The 25097-nt window shown below is 40.3% G+C and overlaps 1 protein-coding gene across 1 annotated transcript in view; it reads left to right on the plus strand.

Annotated features, from left to right (window-relative positions):
• LOC307044481 (protocadherin-15-like) overlaps positions 1-25097 on the plus strand; it is a 189984-nt gene that overhangs the window by 29228 nt on the left and 135659 nt on the right. Inside the window, exon 3 of the mRNA XM_079689759.1 lies at positions 18442-18560. Coding sequence (XP_079545885.1) covers positions 18470-18560 — 91 coding nt within the window. The 5' untranslated portion in view covers positions 18442-18469. The remainder of the gene's footprint in view (positions 1-18441; positions 18561-25097) is intronic.

Genomic DNA, 25097 nt, shown 5'->3' on the forward strand with positions numbered 1-25097 from the left:
TGTGTGTGTGTGTGTGTGTGTGTGTGTGTGTGTGTGTGTGTGTGTGTGTGTGTGTGTGTGTGTGTGTGTGTGTGTGTGTGTGTGTGTGTGTGTGTGTGTGTGTGTGTGTGTGTGTGTGTGTGTGTGTGTGTGTGTGTGTGTGTGTGTGTGTGTGTGTGTGTGTGTGTGTGTGTGTGTGTGTGTGTGTGTGTGTGTGTGTGTGTGTGTGTGTGTGTGTGTGTGTGTGTTTAATTGTTTGCCATATCATTCATATTGCAAATAACTGTCAAAAGTGTTTTTGTCGTCACTTTTCTGATAAGATGTAATATGCAACATCTAAAGCCTCTTACACACCAAACTGACATCAAAGAACACAAAGAACACGTCCCGACGAAACGTTGGCTCACATCGCCTCACGTCTCCTGCGTCTTGGCCATGTTTCGCACTGGAACACACCGCAAAGACTTCAGCCGATGGCCAAGTTGCACGTACGAACTGTGCATGCATGAGTGGCAATAACTATCCTTACCAGCAGGCGTTGGTAGTGTGTATTTATCATTCAAAAGAAGCAACAACCGGAATACCGACTGCGTGATACACCGAGAGAAGAAGAACAGACTGCGTGATACAAACAAACAACAAATCGCGTGTTCCATGTTCACTCTACAGCGAGAAGCTCACGGGGCTTTCCCCAACCTGTGTCGAGAACTGGAGTTAAATGAAATCTCAGATTTGCCTCCTTAATAGTCTGTTTGGGTCCCTCACTTCCGTTTCGCTTCTCTGATTCGCTAAACTGAACAGCCAATCGGAGTGATTTATTTTGCCGACGGCCTCCTGATTCAACATGTCGAATCGGCGGCGGAAGGTGTCCGCACGGCCGAAAAGACACGACGGTGCAGTACACACCAATCTGAGTAGGGCGACACGACGCTCACCGACGGCCCGAAATCTATCAACGCCGAAAATCGGCTCGGTGTGTAAGGACCTTAAACGTAGCAGAGGTTCTTGAAAAAATTATAATTGTTTGGTGCTTGAGAATAATTATTCACATAAAGACAGGATTTCACATCATGTGATGGCATATTCTTGATTTGCCTGGCATTTAATTCACAAAAGTCCACATTCTGACATTTTTATCTCATACTTAAAGTTTGCAAATTGAATTTCAACAATTATTCTACATCATTTTCCTTCTGATATAGAGGCTACTGCGTGATCCCTAAAGATCAAGAAAAGCACATTTCACAATTGAGAAGCTACAAGAAAAGGGATTTTTGCCTATAGCTTGACAATGTTATTATCCTGCACCTATTTAGTAACCTACTGTATGATGATTCAAAAACAGTTTGAGCTCTGAAAGCATGATAGAAAACTACATGTTGCCTTATTCTCCCTGTTACAATACAGCTACAAAAGACAGCATGGCAATGTGACACCTTCTCAGGGACATCTGTTCATGTTTTAGGAAGTTGGAAGAGGATTAATAGTTGCTTTCAAAATGCCAACCAAGAAGACGCAAATTAGCATTAAACCCAGATTTTTCTTCCTTGGAGCCGGTTTGTAGTGGCCATCAGATGAATTTAAGATTAAGGTATCTGCACTCCAGCTTTGGTGGTTGTTGCTTGATTGATGTGAGGTCTTCACCTCTGCTTTGAGCCTTAGGACTGGCAAAGAGTATATACCATTTTTATTGTCATGATGGAAGACAGGAAGCTCAAGGCGATCTTCTCTTTAAGTATTAATAGGGTGAACTAAAGAGGTTATAAAATACTCTGGTAACTGAACTGAAGCAAGGGGATAAATTAGACGGTGGTGAATTATCCTTAGAAGTAATGGAGTGTCTTGTTCAAACCAAAGGATGGAGAGGAAAGCCTCCGAGGCGTGGCTCTTACAGGTGGAAGTCAAAATGAGACTAATCATTCCACCGGGTGGTCAGGCCCCCCCCCCCCCCCCCCAGATGTAGCAGGTTATTCCAGATGGAGCGGCTTCTTGGAGAATGACCAGCTCTCCAAGTCCCCCCTTCCCCCCAGCATTATCTTTCAATAATGAAATACAATGTTCAGCAGTCCACAGTCACACAGCTCAAGGCACCTTTTGCTCGCATTGCTTTCGGTGAGCTGTTTGCGTTTCATTTAGTTTTCGCATCTTTATCACATGCTCTCGCACCAGGCAGATGTGTGTGTGTGTGTGTGTGTGTGTGTGTGTGTGTGTGTGTGTGTGTGTGTGTGTGTGTGTGTGTGTGTGTGTGTGTGTGTGTGTGTGTGTGTGTGTGTGTGTGTGTGTGTGTGTGTGTGTGTGTGTGTGTGTGTGTGTGTGTGTGTGTGTGTGTGTGTGTGTGTGTGTGTGTGTGTGTGTGTGTGTGTGTGTGTGTGTGTGTGTGTGTGTGTGTGTGTGTGTTTGTGTGTGTGAAACAACGGTAATTAACAAGGGCTGCTACAATCCTGTGGCTGCCTAATGATCTAATCTTCTCTGTTGTATGAGCGCTTCAGAGAAAGTGCATTCTGGTGCTGAAACAAATAAGACTGCACTAATTTCCCTGCCCTTGAGCACTGGAGGCAGAAGACAATCTTGGGAGTTTAACAAATAGTCTAAATGTAGGCTTTTTAGTATTGTCTTGTGTCAAAATGTGTAACATTAGTCATGTTGGCATTATATGATGGTTATTCTTAACACATCCTTTTTTAAAGAGACTAAGCCAATTGGTTGTAGAGTTGGGGTCATGCAAGGTATTTTTTTATTTGGTTTGGGATTGTATTTATCCCCAGATTTGGTGCACAATTAAACATTTACAGCAGGATTGACACACAAGAAATCATTCCCATGTTGTGCATTATGGATTTGTTTTTAATATTTGTAGACATCAACAGTGGTCAATGGCACGGATAAATAATACAAAAATATATATAAATGTTCTGTTTTAGAGGGTGTGTTATTTTTTGAATACAAACTGTTACCTCAGGAGAGTTGTTGGAATACATTGATCTGTTGGCATCTTGTGGTCCGCATAAGAAGCTGTAAAAACAGCATTGACAGATGTGAGAGAGAACCAAAACTATAAAGTTGCTCCCCAGAAAACCAAAAACTATGAGCTCAAATACACACAAAAAAATATATAGCAAATAATCAAAGTTTGCTAGTATGATCACTTTTACAAAACCCACCATCATTTGATCCAATGTTCATACAAACAAATATTTGTTGAATCAACTTTATATTTCGATTGATATTTTCCCATATAAACGCTGTAAAACAACCTAATTTCACCAAGGACGGTGGCAATCATTTGGTGAATGATTGCAGATAAGTGCTGTAATGCAGGCTTGAATTTGGCATTTTGGAATACCAGAACTCTTGCTCTCAGGTTTCACAGAGTAAAGAAAGAGGCTGAGTTGTGAAAATGGAATTTCATCATAGGATAAAGAATAGTTTCCCAACAGTGAGTGCATTACTATCATAACTTACCCATCACTCAGCAAATATGACTTTATTCATATGCACAATGGACACCTCAGGGTAACCATTTCAATATTATTTGATAAGAGACTCGTGGGTAGTGATGCCTGAAATGATTTGGGCCCAAGTGTATTGTGGGGGAAGACGAAACAGGAGCAATTGTGAAATGTGTTTTCTTCCTTTCCACGTTTCTTCCATGGCGTTTCAATTTCCAATGATGATCTTTCTCAGATTCAGAGGAGAACTGTAGGTTGAAATCCTGTGTAATGATTTACCACCATCTTCCTCTCTGCTTCCATGTGGGGAAGGGCAAGTTCTCCAAAGCAAGAATGCAATTATCAGATCAGCAGCTCTGTGTCAGATATCAGAGGTAGAATGAAATGTACGAGGGGGGACCATTAGTACCAAACCAGTACAACAGGCTGCGCCCGAGGAGGTGCAGGAGATTGACAGATATCTGATCTCTGCACCAGGGGGAAAATGCAGTGATTCTATTTTAATATAATCACACATTTGTTGAGTAGATCTTTTATTCCTCCCACATTAGTCTCACATTGTCTGCCTCTCTTATCGCTCCTTCACATTTTTAACCCTGCTACAGCTGTCATTATTGTCAATTACGGATCTACACGAGCTTGGCATGTCAGTCTAAGTATTAATGTGAGAAAACTAATTAAGTATTGGATTATATTATGCAATACAATACGATCATTCTATATGAGAGCATGTGTCATGCTGTCAGTTCTTTGTTTAAGCCTTTATCTCACCTCTGCAGTTCAAGACTGAATACTTAACCAGATGTAATATCTTAGGGCCACAATATAACTGTAGAATGGATTCTCTTAACAACCCGGCATGAGGCTTGTTTGGAAGAGAAGTCTTGCTGCGTAAGCTTACAGGATATAGAGGTATATTGTACAGAAGCCAAGCTGTAAAGTCAGTGAAGTGTGAGATTTCCTACTCTACTTTAATTAACTGTAGGTCACATATCACATATTGTAACAAGCTAATTAACATCTGTTTAGAGTTGTTTTACTTCCCTCAAAATGCATTTAGTGGAAATTCCAGTGAGGTTCTTTAGGCTGTTAGCTAAATCTGGGTTGCAGAATAAAACATATGTCTTGGCCTTCTGACCATGTATTAGTATATGGATATAGTAAGTTTTACTTCATGCTGAGCTGAAGCAATAACAACCCTGTTTGAAAGTTGTATTTAGGGCATTTTCAGTATTTATATGTTTATTGTGACTTTAGTTAGATTGGGTATGTTCCAGCTGTGAGCTGTTGACAAGCCGGTGGCTGGCATTACATCTGTGCTGCCTGTCACCACTGCAGAGATTCCCTTGAGCCATGCTTTAAACCCTGTGGTGCTTTGCAGTAAAGACAGTGAATGTCGAAGTTTCTAAAAGTTACCCAGCCATGTTTCTCAAAATTACAGTCTAGTACACAACGCATGGAAATAACACTGTAGCATTTTGTACATTTGACCATCACTTGATTGCTTACATTATATGTCATTGCAAAGTTATAGGTTGTCTAATATATTGCTTTAGACAACGACGAGATTTAGATGAGAACGTTATATTTTCAACCATAGTTTAATGTGCTTTGGCAAATTTAAAGATGCAAAATTGCAAATTGACACTGTTTTGTTGTATAAGTTAAAGACAGTGCATGTTTTAACAGAGAGATCAGGATAATCCCCTCAGGCTTTATCTTAGAAAGCACATCATCAGGAAATATTGTCTTGCATCCAAATGTGTCTTGCGGAGGGCAAGGACTTCCTACCCACTGCAGTGCAGAGCTTGAGAGAAGAAAATAAATGAGCCAAGGCCTTGTTGAATTTCTAATTTAGCTTCAAGCTAATCCATGCTGTTTTACCCAAGTGCATTATCAGTTATTAACCCCAATCACATATTCTTAGTCAGTCCTTAACTGCACTGAATTCAAATGTGTATATTGAATACAATGGTTGTTTACCTTTTAGTTTGGGTTTAGTGAAAGGACACATGGTTGAGGTCAGAGATATTCTCTTGGAGTTAAGCTTCCATAGTGCCTTGAAGTTGCCTGTGCTTTTACTGGATTTCTGAAGAATCGCCCTGAAATATATTCACCTGATTGTTACTCACAGAGTGTTGTGGGCACATCAAGTCTCTTTCAAATACAAATAATGGCACTCTGTCTTTCATACCAGCCAATGCAGGTCATTTGGAGCATTTGACACAGTCATAGGAAGTTGTACAAGTGAGTGAATCACATTGTGTGGGGGTGACGAACCTCTTAAGCAGACTTTTAAAAGTAAAAATGTAGGTTTTATTTTGCGTATCTTGGTTGAGCAAAATAAAAGCAGAAAGATGAATTATTTAGATGTCTAATATCAGAGGCCAACTAATCCATACAGCTTAAATGCATCAGCCAGATATAGATTTCTGAAATAGATTAGGTGGTTTCCTGACCTTGGATGTCCAGATAGAGGAAGACGATATATTTATCAGGTATTAGAAGGTCTGCATTGTGGGCAAGGGGCAGATGGCAAACACTATAATGCACACCAACTGCACCCAATGCATTTACGAAAACATTCCTCAGCAGGGAACTTTTTGTGTGAACCAAGAAAAAAGAACATACAACCTAGTAGGCATTTCTGTACCTGATTTGTTCATTATTGGCCCAGATATATATATATATAGAAACCAATATATCTGCCTAAATGTAATATTAGCCAGCCTAGCTCTACAGGAGACCACTGACATTATAATTACTTTTCCAAAAATATTTTCTTCTTAGATAAATGCACCAAAAAGCACATGATTCATAAGTCTAAACATTCCCTTCAGGATTTCATATTTTGTGAAAGGATTAGTCTTTTCATTGTGTGTTAAGAATTGGAGACAATCTCAGTTGTGCCGCAGTTAGCAGGGGTCAAAAAGTCGCCCTCTGAGGTGAAGGATTAAAAAAAAAAAAAAAAAAGTCAAAATTGTTCCTTTGTTTGGCATCAGCCGCATGTGTTTAAGACCATGCGTTTAAGACCATGTGGCTAAGATGTTTCTATTGTGCTGAGAAGTGCGCCTTGTGACATGGATAGTGCATGCATTGTTGGGGCTAAGCAGAGTGGTGGTGGCATCCACATGGACTGAGCTCAGCGAGGGTTTAGAGATTTAAAATGTGGTCATGAGATGACTAAGGCAGGGGGATTAGACCCTCCGAGATCTGTGGCTCACTCGCGCTGAATTAGAGAAAATGAGAGGTTTAGTGGACCACCGGGCTCTCTTGACTTTAGAGCCGAATGCATCATCTACTCTCCTGCACTGCATGTAGCTTTAATTTTCAGCTTCCCATTACAGGGTTATTCGGAAGTAAAAGAGAGTTGAAATCACAGGGATATTATTGTGCATCATTATAGTCATTTAAAAAAACCTGTTATGATGTAAATTATGTACTAGTGCTGATTTATGCTTTTTGTGTCCAATTTTGGTTCATATTTAAATATCTTTGTTTGAACAGCGTTCTTGAGTTTGTTTACCAAAACATTTTAACTTTTTGCTTTTCAACCATATCATTCTTAGTTTCCCCATCCTGCTCCTCATCTCAGCTCCTTCATGTCCCGCAGCCATCACTTTCTCGAGATAATACAGTGGAATAAAAGCCAACCCCTCATTAAAGCCTAGTCTATGTTATCCTTCTTTCCTTTACAATATGTAATAGCCTGTATCAAAATGTTAAAAATATGTATGATTATAGCTTTTTTATGAATTTAGCTTTAGCTTAACCCTTTAGCTATATCACATATTAAATCAACTGGCATGTCTTTACCAGGGGATATGTGCTTGTTACTCTGGCTGTATAATTAGAATGAATTATTATTTCCACAGGCATGGTTTAACCCCAAACTTGTCACGATGTGTTTTGTCATGCCAAACAGTAAATACATGTTTTACTTTCCTACAGTAGGTATTGCAAGGATGACAAGCCAAAGCTTACTTAATACTGATTATTAAGGTCTCTGTATTAAGATGCACTTTTTAAGAGTCTGACTAAATTTCAGTGGTTTGCAGGATATTTTCACACCTACAGTATGTTTATCAACATTTCACAATTAAAATCTTGCCATCAGAGGTAGGCTTTTTTGTTGTTGATCTACAGTAGGGCAGGGGTCGGCAATCCGCGCCTCTCGAGCCGTATTTTAAGCCCTCTACTATGGTTCCCTTGAGCTTAGACAAAAATAAGATGGAAATACAATTTGTATTTGTAGGACGTATTTTGAAGTGATACTGTGACACATACATTTAAAAAAAGCAAAAACGGTTTTAATTAGGTCAACTAAAATATGCGTCATATCCTGCTACGGTCCCGCACCTTGCAGCGCCTCTTTTGCAGGCGAATAACCTGACCCCCGGCTCGATGAGCGAACTATGGATAAATCAAAGAAAATAAAATAATTGGAGAGACACGGAGGGTTTAGTTCTGCGTGGTTATATGCTTTCACAGCAAACGATGCTGGCTTACCGGTATGTTTGATATGTGGAGAGGAGTTGTCAAAGGTGCTGCAGCCTTTACGTATTGGAGGAAAGACACGGGAGAGGAAGACAGCTGACGATCTTCAGTCATAATTCAATCAGTTAACTCTTTTTAGGGTGCAGCTATATGTTTTATCTATTTCAAAGTGGGCCCATTTGAATTATATTCACTTTCTTCAAATGTGCAGAGGACTCCCCAAGTGCTGTGTTGATTTATTAGTAGGCCTATGTGTATTTTATTCTCCTTCTTTTATTCTCCTTCTTTGTTTTTTATTGGAGGTACAGTAGGCCTAAACAGTTTTCTATAATGTAATAAATAATAAATGCAAAAAAACTGTAGTTGTGTCTATGATGTAACAATACAACGTTATAGGCTATCAAGCTATCAAATATGTTTTGCGGCTCCAGACAAAAGAAAATGGTGGAAAAGGGGGCAAAATGGCTCTTTTGGTCAAAAAGGTTGCAGACCCCTGATCTAGGGTTTCCGATTGTTCAATGACAATAATTGACAAAACAAGTTGTGGACATATTTGACGATAAATGGTAAACATTGCAGGGACTGAGAGGAAACATAAAGAGTGTAATGGTTATATATTTCGTCTGAGGCTAACGATTACGCAACCCTTCTGATATTCTCTTGAATAATATTCATTAACATCACATCTTAGTTATTAATCAAGCTGTCATTGCCAATAATCTTAAATACCTCCTTATCCTTCCCACAGATGTTCAACAAACATAACAAACACATCCTCTTAATTGTTGTACTTGAAATGTTGTCTCTCAAAATACATTGCACAACGAGGTGCACAGGGTTTATCATGTTAGAATCATCTCATCCCAATAATCATGAGAGCACTTGAGGCCCACATCAAATCTTTCATTTGCTCCGTGCTGCACTGCAAAAGCACATAATGGTATTTATATATCTTTCCATCAGGGTCAGTGTTTCCATCCGAAATGCCGTGGCTAAACGCTCCAACCTTTTTATTTCTGTATTTAGAATCAGTGTCAGCCAGCTCAACATGCTTCCCCATAGGGAATATGATAAATTGCACTTTGTAACACAGGTGGGAAGTTGTGTAATTAGGAAAACCGAATGAACATCAACTGTATAATGGCTTTTCATTTCTGTGTCAAGTGCGCATTGAGGATACTGTTCGCACTGAGGGCTACTCTGTCCCACAGCTACATGAAAACAAGAGCACTCAGTGAGGAATCAGCCGTCATAATAGCAGTTACATCATCACATAGAGGTTAGCACAATCTGCAGTGTTAGTGAGTGAAGATAAACAAGTGAATTCAACTCGAGAGCAATTCCATAGGGGTTTATTACTAATATAAATACTATCGATACTGATAATTTGATTAAGTATTACTATTGGTCCTTTCAAACAGATACATTATTTATTGATCAAAGCAACCTTTAAGGCGGCATTTTTGCAAATGTATTAGGGTATGATTGAACTGCACAGGTTAACACACATGTGTGGCTTACGCAATTAATTAAGCTTGATTGGCTGTGATATTCATAGGTCAACTTTTCTTTTCTTTTTTCACCCTGTGATTACCTGCCCTTTGCTTTGGCTCCTGTGGCCTTATTGTTTGATCTGATTTCATGTTAAAGGAAAATAACGTTTCAACATTTTTCATTTTAAAGTAGTTCTTCAATTGCTTTCAAGTACAACAATATTTGTTTGTAGTACAATTTGACAGTAGATTACACAATGTTTTTTTCAAGATGGATGCATAATTATGATAATTAAAGGCATAATTGTGCATCCCTATATATTCCTTAATACAAACCATTAAAAATAGTTTTCATTGGAAGCAAAACTGACATTTTAATAGGAAAATCTTTTAAATGTAAATTTTTCTGCATTTACTTTTAAATGGTTGTGTGTCATGGCATGGAGAATGGAAAAACTAATGATGTGTTAAAGCCATTTTTCACTTCACTGTGAATTTAGGAGCAAATACAAAAGGGTCTCCTAAACGGAAGCAAAGTAGTTCTCCATTCAAAGGCAACTGGATCTTTTGTGTCCGTCGTCAGGCCGTTTCCTGTCGTTGAAAGATCACTGACCATATGGATTACTCGACTTCAGCATGATGTGTACCAACGTTAAATCCAGCTTAAACATTTAGTCCTCACATTATTTTTTGGGTTGCATGGTGTACAGTAGCTGAAATGATCAGTGATTGTGAAGAGAGAGTATGGCCCGGAGAGCAAGAGTTCCAGTGCCCTCTCAAAAGTGTCCTTGTGATCAAATACCTTTCGTTAATCAGTTAATGAATTGTCTTGGTATCTATGGACTGGGGAGAGATAAGGCTTTAGCACCAGCTGCTTGCCTTGGTGTTTAGACTGTGTCTGTTGGGTATGTGTGCTAGCTGGGTGTTAGCCACAGGCCAGTCTATTGGCCAGGGCTAATCACTCTGGTCATTAGAGCGCCAGGGCTCCCCTGCTACCACTGATTACATCTCACAGCATGTAATGAACAGCTCTGCACTGGACTACCACACCTAACCAAGCTGACTTAACATTTGCTTTGTTTATTCATCATTTGTTTGTGTTTTGTATGAATTTCGGTGCACGTGTGTCTGTCTATGACCTTACTTAAAGAGGCGTCAGATTCATTTACGTTCCCTAGTTTGGAGTTACGCACTGGAGCAGCTGGCATTACATTACTGTGAAAGGGTATTAGGTGGTTGATTTTGCCTTCTGCCCCCACGTTGGTATCAAATTACAGGCCGAGGTAAGACACCTGTGAGGTCGCCTGCTAAGACTTTTTGGACATCTTACACTGATGTTTGTAGAGAAGGGTAAATTGACGCTATTGTATATACATTAGATACAAAAGGAAATAACCTCAGATACCAACCTCATAAACTAAAATAACCAAATATGTTGTGTATAGAGAATAGTTCATTGTGTTAAACTGCATTACAAATGAAAAGTAGTAAGACCATGTTTTGTTAACTATGTTTTCTTGTAAGCTTTACATGTGTGATTCGAAATGAAAGTATGAAAGCTGCCCTTAGTTTATTCTAGGAGATAATTGCATTTTGTAAAGAGAAGAGGTGTTACAGTATGCCATTTTATGCATTATTCCTACTTCCTATAGGTGATATTCTATATGAACCTACCTGTGTGTTAAGCAGTGAAAAGTTCACAGCAAAGTCACATCATGTATAAGATTCCACCAAGTATGTAAGATATGCATATTTTATAGAAGGTACAACACCATCTGTTAGAGAAGGAAATTCTTCTTTCCAAGAAGTCTGGAGTTATGCATAGCATTTTCTTCTTTGGCTCCCTGCCATCTCAGTCAGTCTGTACAGGTGAGAGTCTGAACACGGTGTACAGCTGTGTGGCTGCAGAAACTGAAAGGGATTTTTTTCCCCCACCTTCTCTGAACAGTATGTTCTTCGTTTAAAACATTGGCTAATGGGAGAAATATGCAAGAATTGCAACCAGGATGGACACTTAGTGAAGTGAAGAGCAACTGAGAGTCTCCTGGGAGTGCCAAAAGGATTTAAAAGCATGGAGACAAGATGTGCATTTTTTTTATATAAATGTTACTTAGCATCATTAATCGTGAATTTGACATGTTAGTGCAGAGTTGGAGACGAGTGAAAAACCCATTACACACACACACACATTGGAATTGGTTTGTTTAAACTTTGGCAAATAGTAAAACATATACACACAAAAAGGAAGAGTTGTCTTGTTGTGCCAAAATAATGCTGAGTCACCGTGGCAGACCCTTTTTATTTTGAATCTTATGGTATTTTATTGTTTTGTATCCAATATTCTTGTTTCTGCTTTTTTGGTATCAGTCTATCAAAGCCTTTTTATTGACCTCTACTGGCTATATAAAGCACATTCCATTATTTGTTTCAACTTATTGTTCTTCATGTCCTTTATAAAAATGCAAAGCGAGTTAGTTGCCTGCGGGGGATTTAGATATGAATATAACAGGATAGTCCGCTGCTATTTAGATTATAATAGGGATGTTATAAGGTTGTAAACACGTTGATTGAACAAAATACTCTTTGTGTTGCCGTTAGTTTGAGCACTTTGGCATTATGGATAAAACCCTGTCTACTGATAACTAATTTATGAGCCCATGTGCGGCTGGCATCTTCCAGCTTTTGTGACTCGGAGCTTTGCATAATTCATGGTGCTTTGTTTTTCACTTGGTCACTTGATCAATCGGGTGACATGGCTCTGCACTGTAAATGAGGGTGGGGGAGGAGCCACTTAATATGCAATCTGGTGCTTTTGTTACACTGATGAGTCTGCAATTTTCATTACCTTCACCGAGGGAGGAGGCCAATATGAGATGGATGAGGATGTCAAATCGCTTGAAAAATGTGTTCTCTGGTTAGCATATGAAGCCCTTTCGTTGACAAGTTTATAACTCCCTCTGGGATTCCAACTTTATCTCAACCCGGATAAGATTATTATACCCTAACTATGAAGCTCAATGTAATACATCTTTGAGGGAACACTGTGAGACATGCTGTTTTATAAGTATATAATCATTTTTGTTTGGAAAACAAAGGAAAGAAAAAACTGAAGCTGCAGCATTTAAGCCTGGGTCTGTAAAGTCTTTGGGACATATGTTTTTATCCACTTATTATTGAATCAGAATGCTATTCTACGCTTTGTCTAAAGCAGGATTTTGAGTGAACTGTGACAAAAGTCTACTGAAATGAGTTGCTTAGATTTCTATACACACCTGAAATATGCTGGAATGCATAACAATGGCATTTCATTGCTTTTTCAATTGGCTCCATCTTGGGTGACTGGGGCTGCAAGGCAGTGTGGTCGTCTTTTAAATAGAAGGTTGTGGGTTAGATTCCAGCCTGTACAGTCAACGTGTTGATGTATCCTTGGGCAACATTCTAAACCCTTTGAGGGGTCATAAAGACCCGATAAAGCGCAATATAAGCACAGTCCATTAGCAGTTCCATTTGTCTTGTGATGCAGATCCCGATTAAAAACACTCAAAATAAGTTGATCATGGTGATTTCTTTATTATCTGGATACCTGATTATCTCAGTGACTTGAAAAAGCTTACTTACACAAACATTACATAAATAAAATGTATGTCTACTGGGGGATTATTATTTCTGATTATGTTCACAAAGAGAGTTTCATATCCCATCTGTCATGCAATACAAATATTTATCCTAAAAAAATGTAAAGTGTACATGCAGTATGTTGAGGTGTCATTTAAGCTATTTTCATAATTTGATGATATTGTGAATAGCCAAGGTTTGCCAAGGTAATATCATGATTTTGACCACACAGCCCAACAGGGTAGCATTTACACTGCAGTGAAATATGTAACAGTGAAGATAAGAGATTCTTGGAGTCGTACATCAGTCAGGGTATTTTGGCTTTTCTGCTTTGAGACTATTTTGTTCTGCCAGGGTGGTTGAGTTTGCTGTTAGATATTCGAGAGACAATGATAACCCACTCAAAGAACCTCTACTGTCAGCCATCACAGATAAGCAGCATCCACACCAGCTGGAAAACAACAGTGAGGTGTCATTACTTCACTGCTTGAGTGGCTGCCATCGCTGTTTCACATTTTGCAGAACTGAATGGACTTATTCTGACATAAAACAGACCAAACAAGTCATGGGGACAAGCAGCAACACGGGTTTCACACAGCCTATATATGAAAGGAACATTTTACTGCTTACTGTGTAGAGGTCCAAGCGGTTCTGGGTAGACTATATCACCTAAAAGTATTTGTTGTTGATATACTATGTGCAAGGTATGTTTTTTGTTTACGTTGTACGCAAACTGGTTGTAACTTCATTATCTTGTCATTATGGATACATACCCAAAACCTCCTTATAATTGAAAACTGGTTATCTACAGTAAGTGAATCTTGGTACTGGCTTTTCACCTTAGAGACTTTAATAGCACTGCTGTTGAAACCCAACACGTCCTGGTGCTCTGATTTTTAGATAGCATCCTTCAGTGCAATGAGACACATGTTAGAAAACCTCAACACCTTGACTAATAGCTCTACCTTTTTATAAATCTACTTATTTACTATCTCTTGAGTTGAAATGCTAGAGTTTACACTTTTTGGGGTTTTTTCTCACCACTTTGTACTTTGCTCCAAACACGCAATTATATTAGAAAACCTAATTTGATATTGCATAGAAATCAAATGTACCTGGAAGATATATTAATGTAATCGTGAAACTATTTGTAATTGCTTGTTCAGTCATTTGCAAGCAGTCAATGACTACTAATTAGTAATACATTTTTTGTCACTGCTTAGTTACCGAATATAAACCTTCAGTGCGTCTGTTTGGTATTTAGATGCTTTGCCTTTAATACAAAACAAACTTGACATTATGACGTGCCCACTGTTAGTGACATTTCTGGCTTTTAAAAGTTAATAAAAAAAGTAGCTACTTCTGTTATTGAGGAATCTCTGACAGTCTGTCAACACCAAAGCACACAAACAGGAAGACGTGGAAAGAGAACTCGATGGCGGATGAGAGGCGATCGAAGAAACACTGACAGGAAGAAATAGATAGACAGGCAGTTTTATTTCTTCTAGGGAGTGCAAAACCCCTGCACTTAGGGGATAAAGAATTGCATTTTGACTGTCTGTGTAATCTATAACTGGGATTGCTTCATTCACCAATCCCCACCCTTAAACACTGTCTTCTCATTCTTGTCCACCCCCCGCATCATAAGTTTAATCACATTTCCCCTGCACCAAAGATATGATGGAAGTCATACTAAATATAAAGACAAAGCATAGGCTGATTCACTTGACTTGGAGGGAGTTGTGGTTAGAGTGTGGGATGTGCATTAGAGCAGAGTGGATTTCAGCTGTTGCACTTACAGCTTCATGAAAGCATTGTATTGTTGCTGAAAGTAAGACAATACATATCGTGACTCCTGGGATGTGATGAGAGGACTGCAGTGGACACGGGGGTATTAGGGGCCATTTTTCTCTCAGCACTCAGTCAGCAATCTTTCCCTGTTCATTCAGTTTGAAGGAACATCGTGGTTAGCCTATGTAAATGAGAAGCAGCGTTCCCATGTCAACCAAGGGGAGATTTGGAGGAAGCTGAAGAAAGAAATGACTTCCCTCTTCAGGGTGGCTTGCTGTTCAGGTCTGAGTTCTCTCGTGTGAAAGGGATCAAAGCAATCTTACTCAGCCCTGTTAAGAAAGATAGATGTTCGAATGTGGGAAATCAAATCTACTTCAAAAGGGAACACCACTGGGAGCCCAAAAGATGAGAAGGCAGTGAGAACATAGGAAAACCAGTGTGAAATCCTTCTTGTTGCACAGAAGAGAATACTGTTATATCCTGCTGTCCACGTGCTGTTCGTGCAAAATGTCTGCTGTCGGAGAGCGTAATCAAGTGAATAATACTGTGTGTGTGTGTGTGTGTGTGTGTGTGTGTGTGTGTGTGTGTGTGTGTGTGTGTGTGTGTGTGTGTGTGTGTGTGTGTGTGTGTGTGTGTGTGTGTGTGTGTGTGTGTGTGTGTGTGTGTGTGTGTGTGTGTGTGTGTGTGTGTGTGTGTGTGTGTGTGTGTGTGTGTGTGTGTGTGTGTGTGTGTGTGTGTGTGTGTGATCAGCGAGCCAGAGAATTTGATTTTCTCCAACATGCTTTGATATGATAGTGTTGATGCTTGTGGGTCCTCTCCCGTCCCTTTAGCATATGCGATGAAAGCTGATTTCACAGCTTATCTCCTGCACTGAGCCTTGTGAGGAAGGTGTGACATCAAACATCAAATAGTAGGGATGCACCGAATATTCGGCCACCGAAAATTATCGGCCAAAAATTGTTAAAAAGGCCCTTTCGGCTCTCAGAGAACAGGGTTACGTTGATCATACTCCGCATATTTGTCCGGGTGTTTTGATTTCAAGTGGTGGAGTAATCCCGAAGTGGTGAAAGTCTTTGCAGTTACACCCCCTCGAGAAATGTCAGCTGAACACGTTTTACAAATCGCAATCCGCAACTCTTTCTCTGATATTTTGAAATATCTCCAAGCGGCAGACATGTTGGCTGTGAGCCAGCCACGAGCATGGTCGCGCGCCGTGCTCGTCGCCGCGTTTTGATTACGTCATCACAACAACAAGTTAGGTTACCAAACTTATAGGTGCATTTGTTGTTGTTGAAGGCCTGGCTGTTACATCCTTTATTTACACTATTTTGTTGTAGGCCTACTGGCCTAGATGTTTATGCAGTTTTAAAGCACCTTGGCTTTGTTCTGAATGCACTTTGTTGTAGTTATCCTACAGAGAAAAGAAAATCCACTTGACTTGGAATTAATGTACTGTATGCATTCAAAAGTGCTGAATAAATGTTTTATGGACCCATAATAGTGATTATTATTTAAGTTAAGTTTTGCCATAATCATGTCTTTTTCCATAATCAGGTAGCTGAACAACATTGGTAAAAAATGCATACATTATATATATATATATATATATATATATTTCTATTAATGATTTTCGGCCTTTCGGCATTCGGTTTTCGGCCAACTGTTTCCTATTTTCGGTATCCGTTTCGGCCAAGAATTTCCCATTCGGTGCACCCCTACAAATAGCTCCGACAGAAGCTAAAAACCCCTCTATTCCTCTTATTGACACCTTGCTTTCCTCCAGCTCAGAGGAGAAGCTGTTTGCTAAGGGTTTGTGTGTGCAATGCACAACAAGGCTCAACATACACTATGTTCACACTGCTTTGCTTGTTATTTCCACTAGAGCCTGAATGGGTGTATTTACTGTTAGTCCTGTCTGTCAGTTTTATTTATGCACCGTCATAATGCGTGGAGTTGATTTAATGTCTTTGCTGCAGTTTGTTCTGACTGACTCTTTGGAGCTGGCGGCTTGTGCATTTTTCTATAGAATGTTATGACTACTGAAGAGGAAGTCTGGTTTGTGCGGGGTTATGCCATTAAATTCCACCTGATATGCCCCTGTATGAGGGGGGGATGCCATCCGCCTTAAAACGACCAAAATGCATGCCGCTTGTTAACCTGCCATCCCCTCTCTCTATATATTTGAGTCTTATTCATTCATGCATTCATTGATTGTTCATATGACTGATGTTCTTGCAAGATACAATCCATGTCCCTGACCATAGCTTTGAAACATCAATAGACTAAGTTTGCAGTGTATCGATAAAGCCACGGCGCTGTCCGTGGTGCTGAAATGCAGACTGATTTGAAATTGCAACATTTTCTGTCCCGTCCTTCTGGCAGTTTTATCTTGGATCTATATTATTATCTAAACTATTCAGCTGTGCTGGGTTATTACAATTACAGAACCAAATGATGAAGACTTTAAAAAATGTGTTATGGCATAGTTTGAGACTGGAGGCTGGGGTTAGTATGAATTAATTCCATTAATCAGAAGTAGTTAGGGCTGCAAAAAAAAGATAAAATGTTTCTTTAGAGAAGCTTCTCTAACATTACTTTCAGCATAATTGATTAGTCTGAGTTTATTTTATCATGGATGTAGTTAATCATATTCCACCAAAATGAAGCAAACTTATGCATGACCCATTCAAGATGCCTGCAGATGCTAATAGCAGTTAGCCGGCTGTTTGAGCTCGCAACATGTTGTTTGGATGCGTGTCTGTAGAGAGTAACAAGTCAGATTGATTGGGAAATATTGATCACGCTCTCATTAGTGGAAAACAATCAAATCAATTTTTATTTATAGAGCACATTTTTAAAACGATTTTTGGTCGAGCCAAAGTGCTGTACATACAATAAAAATACTTTACAATAAAAACACTTTACAACAAATACAACAGCACAAATACAAAATAACACATAGGGAAAAGTCAGGAGTTGTGCTCCGCTCAGACTAGAAGGCCAGAGAGAAGAAGTGAGTTTTAAGAGTAGATTTTAAAACCCCCTAGGGTCTGGGCCGACCTCACAAGGAGGGACAGAGTGTTCCAGAGCCTAGGGCCAGCTGTTGCGAATGCTCGGTGCCCTCGGGTTTTGAGCCTGGTCTTGGGCACTACCAGCAGCAGCTGGTTAGCAGACCTTAAAGCTCTGGCTGGGGTGTAGCGAATCATGCATTGTCTGTTAAGGAAGGGACAAAATATGTCAAGAAAAAGAAATATTATGCATATTATGTATGACGTTTTGATATACAGACCAGCCCATGAGACGATGCATCAAGGATTACATACTGTATCTGATTATATTCCTGCATTTGAGAAATAAATCCCGTTTTTGGGGTAATCCATAAATCCAAACTGAATACATTCAGATTGATCTAGATTACCCAGTGGATTATTTGATTTACTGACAGTACATTTGTATTGTGCTGTTCTTGGAAAAGACTAACCTAATGATATTGCTGTAGGTACATGTGCATGTTTGTTAATGTGTGTGTTGGCTGGTCACAGCTGTTGCGTAAGGGCAGCAAGGCTCAATAAGACATGAATGAAAAATCCTCTCTCCCGTTTCTTTTTTGTGTCCAGGTGGGCAGGCAATAAGGCTTGACAGAAGATGCGACGGGGGTGGTGGCTCGTCAGATGGCTGGGGACAGGAATGGCAATCCTCTCTTTGCTAACCCACAGCTGGGGCCAGGACACAGAAGGTATGAGCAGCCGGGTCTGTGGCCAACACCCTAAGACCTCCACTTTTTCACTAAAACTTTAGCTGCACTGCCAAGAGGAAACTTATAATGTGGAAAAGTCACTGTTTGTCTTCTCTGCCTTTGTAGAACAGCATGTACCTGTCAAACTGAGGTGTGTACCACTTGAACAATTTCACCAACACTTGCTAAATAGACCAGGAGTAAAACTCATTTTGAAATATTTAAAAACGATTTTCCAGCTTTAAGGTCTTAACTTACAATCAAGTACTTTTCTCTATTTATTCCAATGGCACTTTTTATAGAGGTATTTAAAGATGTTTTTATCTGATCAAGATTTGTGAACGATGTCTGAAAACTCCTACGTACTTAATGTTCTGTAAACTTTATACATTGTTATCTTGCCATCCACTTGCTGTATTGATCTGTTATTGCGATAATGCATTGTTATGTGTGGAAAGCAACAATGATTGTCCTTCATCAAAAAGCCCAAATGTCACTTCATCAATAGAAATGATAGAAGTTATGTTTCCTTCAAGTCAGCTCAACTCATGGAAGTGGAAAATAAGTTTGATTTCATTGAAGTGGAGAGGACCGCAGAGATATCGCGATCAGTTGCGCTCTCAATGCCGTTCATAATGCAAATAGGTTTGCAGTCACAGTATTTTTACTACCCTTCCTTTCAAATGTACATAAAGACATTAGTTAAAAAGAGGCGTAAATACAGCTTTCTTCCTGCACAGTTCGCTTATCGTGCCAAGAGGATTCTCCTTGTACTTTCATGTTTAAGTTCCCACATTACTGGATTCTTAGCATTTTATAGTCTCAACTCACTGACTTTGTCTCGCCAGTTAAAAGGGAATTTCAGCTGTATAAGATTGGCAGTATAAGATTGGCAGTTCTTTAAACAGTGTGCTGAGGGGAAGCTTCACATGCACATTCCCCCCCTGTGAGTCAAAATTGCACATCATTTAGGTCAATTTTATTATCCCAAACCCATTTCCTACTTTATTTTCATTCCTATCCTTCTTCCTAACATTTTTTGACAAGCTCCCTACCAAAATCATTTTTATGAGTATGATCTATATTACTGTCATTTAAATTAAGATTCTATTTTGAGAGGTTTGCTTCATGGGTTTGTGTGATATCATTTTGATAGAGAAATGACTTGCTTAACGATGACTGATCCTCTGAATGTGAACAAGTGCCTTGTGGTTTTATTATTGGATGAAGTCTCAATCCCAGGCTCTGACCACATTAATAGATAAATGTTGCCATTAGGAACGAGGAAGCCATTTACCCATAACGTAATGGCTGTGGAACTCAAGAATACAGGATTACATGTTCCTGTTCACTACCAAGTTCTTAGCCAGTCTTATTTCATTCTTTCTTTTTTGTAGGAAACAAAGGAAAGGCAAACATTTGTATACTGCACATTAGTTGTAGGGAAAAGGTCAGTGTGATTCAAAGTGCAGGTTTGTGACACCGAACATTGGGAGATTAGGCAACAGAAGCACCTTGGTTAAAGGCATTGATGTATAAAGATAAACTGGACATAGCGTTGAAAGTTGCTCAGTCGCGCAAGAAACCAAAATGGCCTGACTGTGTAGAGCAAAAGTATCTGTATCTGGGCCCATGAAGAATGCACACTTTGTTTTACATAAGCCCCGCCTCCAATCCAGAACTCCTCTGGTTTCGGCTATTTGCGGTTTTTTTTTCTTCCTTTTAGGCCGTTATAATTTAAATAAGGGCTATTCAACATATCATACTGGGCAGTTTATTTAGTTAAACAAATATATTTGCTATTATACTTTTGAGCCCAACGACCTCACTGACAGACACAGAAGTTGTAGTAGCACCGTTTGGCCTCTATGAATATTTTCTTCAACGTCTGACGCACCGGGGGCTTGGTTGAAGTTAACCATGGCTGTTACTTGGTTCAAGTCTGTCAAACCTTCTCAGTATGAAACCAACAACACAATATTTTCCTTCAACTCAATTCTCTGGGTAGGTTTTACCATCAAATGTTGAACAGGGTGTAGTTGCTATAAATGGACACATTTTGCTATGTGTAAATAACAACTTCTCTTTATTTTCTGTATAGAAAATATAATCTGTGTAGCATTGCATTTATTACCAAACGTGTTAACTTGCTTTTTATCTAAACAAAAAAACATGGTTGTTAAATTAATTAGGTTTTTTATCTGTCTTCCAAAACCAAATCAACAGAAAACAATATCCATGTCAAAATGATGCAAATGCTGAAAGGATAAGGTTTTAAAGGAAACTCTGTTGCTGAAGACGGCACAATGCTTTCCAAGTTTAATCTCTGCCCGTTGGATTATCTTTGCTCTATAACATTCCTGTTTTGATTATTAAAAACTGTCCCCTGACTAAATACATTTCATTTATAATTTGCTTTTCACATTACCCAAAGACACTTTAGATGAGTTCAAATCATCACACTCGATATATACAAAAGACCACATGAATCACACATTAAAGATTCGGAAAAGGTGCGGTCTGATTTGTGAATTGAACATGTTCTGGTTTGTGCACTCTGTAATGTGATGGTGAGAGAACGAGTGGGTTTCACTCCGTTGATTGTAGATGTGGCGGTAGCCTGTAATTTGACTAGTAGCAGACAGAAATAATTACAACGAGAGACAGCTAGAAATTAGTGATGGTGACCCTGCATAAAAATTAGCTCTGATTGGACCAGAGTCCGCCAGCGAATGACGCACAGTGTCAGAGTTCTAATGAGGGAGTGGGGGGTGAGACGGGGTATGCTAGAGTGAAGGGAGAGGACGAACATGTCCCTTCACTGTTTGGTGTCACTCAGGGATGAACTTGGTGTGAGCAGGGATTTCCTTTCCCTCCTCTTCTCACCCATAATCCTCCCTGCTCTGCCCACCTCGAGGCGACCTCGTCTTTTGGCTCTGTCAACTTGTTTGTTGTCTGTCTATAAAATTAAAATAGCAACCAGAAATGTTGTTGATGGCATTGTGCTGTGGAGTGATGCTAACAGCCATCTCCAGTGTTCGTCTTTCCAGTGTCTTTCAAGTCCTTATTTAATTAGCAGGGAGACAACATGAATCTCCAACCCCTAATTAATGTCAATGGGAACACATTCTGGGAGAATGGAGCTGCCCTTCACAAACACTCAGGTTTTTTTTCAACTGATCAGTTAGTTGAGTTTCTTATATATTAATAATAATACATTGTATTTGGGGGGCGCCTTTCATAGCACCCAAGGACACCTTACAGGGCATAGGGGCAATATAGGGAACAATTAAAACAGTGGATTTAGTGAAATATCAGCCGGGGTAAAACAAGACAAACAACAGGAAATGGACTGCAGAAGGACACAGGGTACAGTTTATAAAGAAAATGCCAGTTTGAACAGGTGGGTTTTGAGTTGGGTTTTTAATGTTGTTATGGAATCAGACCGTCGGATATGTAGTGGCAGGGAGTTCCAGAGTCTGGGAGCCGAGCAGCTGAAAGCTCGAGCACCCATGGTTTTGAGGCGAGAGCTTGGGGAGGTGAGAAGTCCTACGGACGAAGAGCGGAGGGTGCGGGAGGGGGTGTACTCCTGAAGGAAGTCGGTGATGTAGATGGGGGCAAGGTTATGGAGAGCTTTATAAGCGAGTAGAAGATTTTTGTTGTCAATATGGTAGCGTACAAGAACACAGTGTAGCTGAGTGAGAATGGGGGTGATGTGGTCGGATGAGTTGGTGCGGGTGATGATCCGGGCAGCAGAGTTCTGGATTATTTGCAGTCTATTGAGGAGTTTGATGGGAAGGCCAGTCAGAAGTGCATTGCAGTAATCAATCCGGGATGTGACGAATGAGTGGACCAGGATTTAAGTGCTGGGTTGGGACAGAGATGAGCGGAGTCTAGAGATGTTCCGGAGATGGAAGAAGGCAGTGCGGGTGATGGTTTTTAATGTGTGGTGCGAATGAGAGGGAGCCGTCCAGAAGGACACCGAGGCTTGTCACTTGGGCAGCGAATGGTATGGGGAAGCCGTTGATGATGATGTTTGGTGCTGGAGTGTTTTGTGAGTTGGTGAGGGTGGATTTGGAGCCGATGAGCAGGGCCTCAGTTTTGCTACTGTTAAGCTTCAGGAAATTCCTGCTCATCCAGCTTCTGATGTCCTCAAGGCAGGTAGTGAGGGAGGTGGGGGGCAGGGCAGTGGTGGGTTTGGACGAAATGTAAACCTGTGTGTCGTCGGCGTAGCAGTGAAAATTAACCTCATGGTGACGGAGGATTGTGCCCAGGCGGAGGAGATATATGATGAATAGGAGTGGACCCAGTACTGACCCCTGGGGGACACCCAGTGAAATTGCACTTTCTTGTGGCTTGCGATTACCGAGTTGTACAAACTGTTGTCTGTCAGTGAGGTATGATGAGAACCAGGAGAGTGCAACACCAGTGATCCCAATGCTAGCCAGGCGGTCCAGGAGTAGTGGGTGAGAGATGGTATCGAATGCAGAGCTGAGGTCAAGGAGGATGAGGATGGTGAGAAGTCCGGAGTCAGATGCACGGAGGAGGTCGTTGGTGATTTTAACCAGAGCTGTTTCAGTACTGTGTTTTTTGCGGAAACCAGATTGAAAGGGTTCATGGAGGTTGTTTGTGTCAAGATGGGATTGAAGCTGTGCGGCAACCACCCTCTCAAGGGTCAAATATAAGAGTCACATGATTCAATTGTATAGTCCCTCCTTAAAGCTTTCATGGGTTCTCTTTAAATATATTCTTTATTCAAAACAAAAGAAAATATGAATACAACTAAAGATCAACATGAAAAAGAGGACATGAAAACATCCATTAATCTATGAATCTCTGGGCCTTTTGGGAAAGATATTGACTGCTTTGCCTCAACTAAAAGGGAGCAGCCTTTAGACAAAAAAGGACTGTACTCTTACCGTCTTTCTGTTTCCCTCTTCCACTTCTCCTTTCACAATCCCTCTGTATTCTATGTCTCTTATAGACATAGAATACAGAGGGATACATCTGCCTGTGACTTTACATTACTGTAGTCCCTCTCAACAGTAAACTACATTGTGCATGTTAACCATGCTCTGCAGCTCATCTGTGTGTCCATTGATCCTTGTGTGACTTGTGATACCCTGCAGCAGTTTAAAAAACAGTAATATTGTGACAAACCTCAATCCAAAGCAGAGTTGACAGATGTACATTATCCATAAATCCCTCGCTTGCTAAATCCAGATGTAGGACAAATGCATGTAATCACACCCACACACACTAACATGATTGCTCAAGTGACTGTGTGTGTGTGGTGAGGTGAGGTTTAGTTAATATGCCTGTGGACACTTCTGCCGTGTGACATCAGCTTACCTTCCTCTCTATAACTTTCCCCTCTCTCTGCCTGTCCCCTTGCTTCCCATCTGCACATCCATTCTGACCCACAATTGTTTGTCTATTTTTGGGATTGTCTGATTGGAAGCCAGATGTGCAGACTGAGTCTGGCTTCAGCAGAATCCTGTGGAGTGGGACGCAACAGAGTGACAGGGGGAAGGGGTTTAATCTGTCCGCCAGTAGGCTGCAATCAGGCTCTGTGCAGCAGCAGGAGGGGGGCGGGGGAACGACACTCTTGGTGAGATTGTGCCCTGTGCTGCCTGTGGTCTGTACCAACAGGCCACCTGGGTCTCAGTGTGAGAGCAAGTGTAACTGAACTGTAAGTGTTCCCGGGAGTGCGATTGCAACCTTTGCACTATAGCTCTTGTGGTTAACCTCTCACATATACAACATATAGTGATAAATGAAGGGGAAGTCCAAAGACAAATATGAGGGGAAGTTTCTGCTGAGGGATTACACAACAGTAAAGTAATCCCCTACTCTCTTCCATTATGAGGCAATAGCATTATTTTTGTTTTAAAGTGTTTCTCAACGTGCACTGTTCCAATTCAAATAAACGATTAAATAAGATTTACCTGATGGCGCAGGAATTAATCTCCATCTCCCTCCGTGACACTATTCATCACTGTCTGTTAGAGTGATGTAACACACACTTTTTCTTTCTTCACTCCCACTCTCATTTGCTTTTCATTCCGTACCAACATATTCTACCCTACTCGTGACCCTTAAAAATAAGTACATACAAACAATTACAGCGCAAAGCCCCACAGAGACCCACATGTCTAATGATTTTTTAGGAGGGAGGGAAGGAATTGGAGAGAGATTGAGAGAGACAGAGGCAGTGATTGCATTTCTTGTGCCAAGCATAACACGCTGGAAAAACTCAGTGTTTTTGCACATTGATTTTGCAGTTTTTTCCTCTAAGAAAAGAAGGGGTGAGGGCTGTATTTCTTTATGGAAGGGGAGGGTTGCTTCACATGTTTGGGTTGTTCATAAACCAGAAGTGACAAACAGATGTACAGGCATTGTTTTGCATTGAGATGGGTCTGAATGTTTGGATTGTTAGCTGTCCTTATTGGTTTCGTACTGCGTCAGAGCTGTTGTCTCAGGGAATTGCAGTGGCATGAGATCAAAGCTGTTTACCATAAAGAAAAACTATTTATC

Source organism: Notothenia rossii (genome assembly GCF_949606895.1).
Source record: "Notothenia rossii genome assembly, chromosome: 6".
Classification (NCBI taxonomy): domain Eukaryota; kingdom Metazoa; phylum Chordata; class Actinopteri; order Perciformes; family Nototheniidae; genus Notothenia; species Notothenia rossii.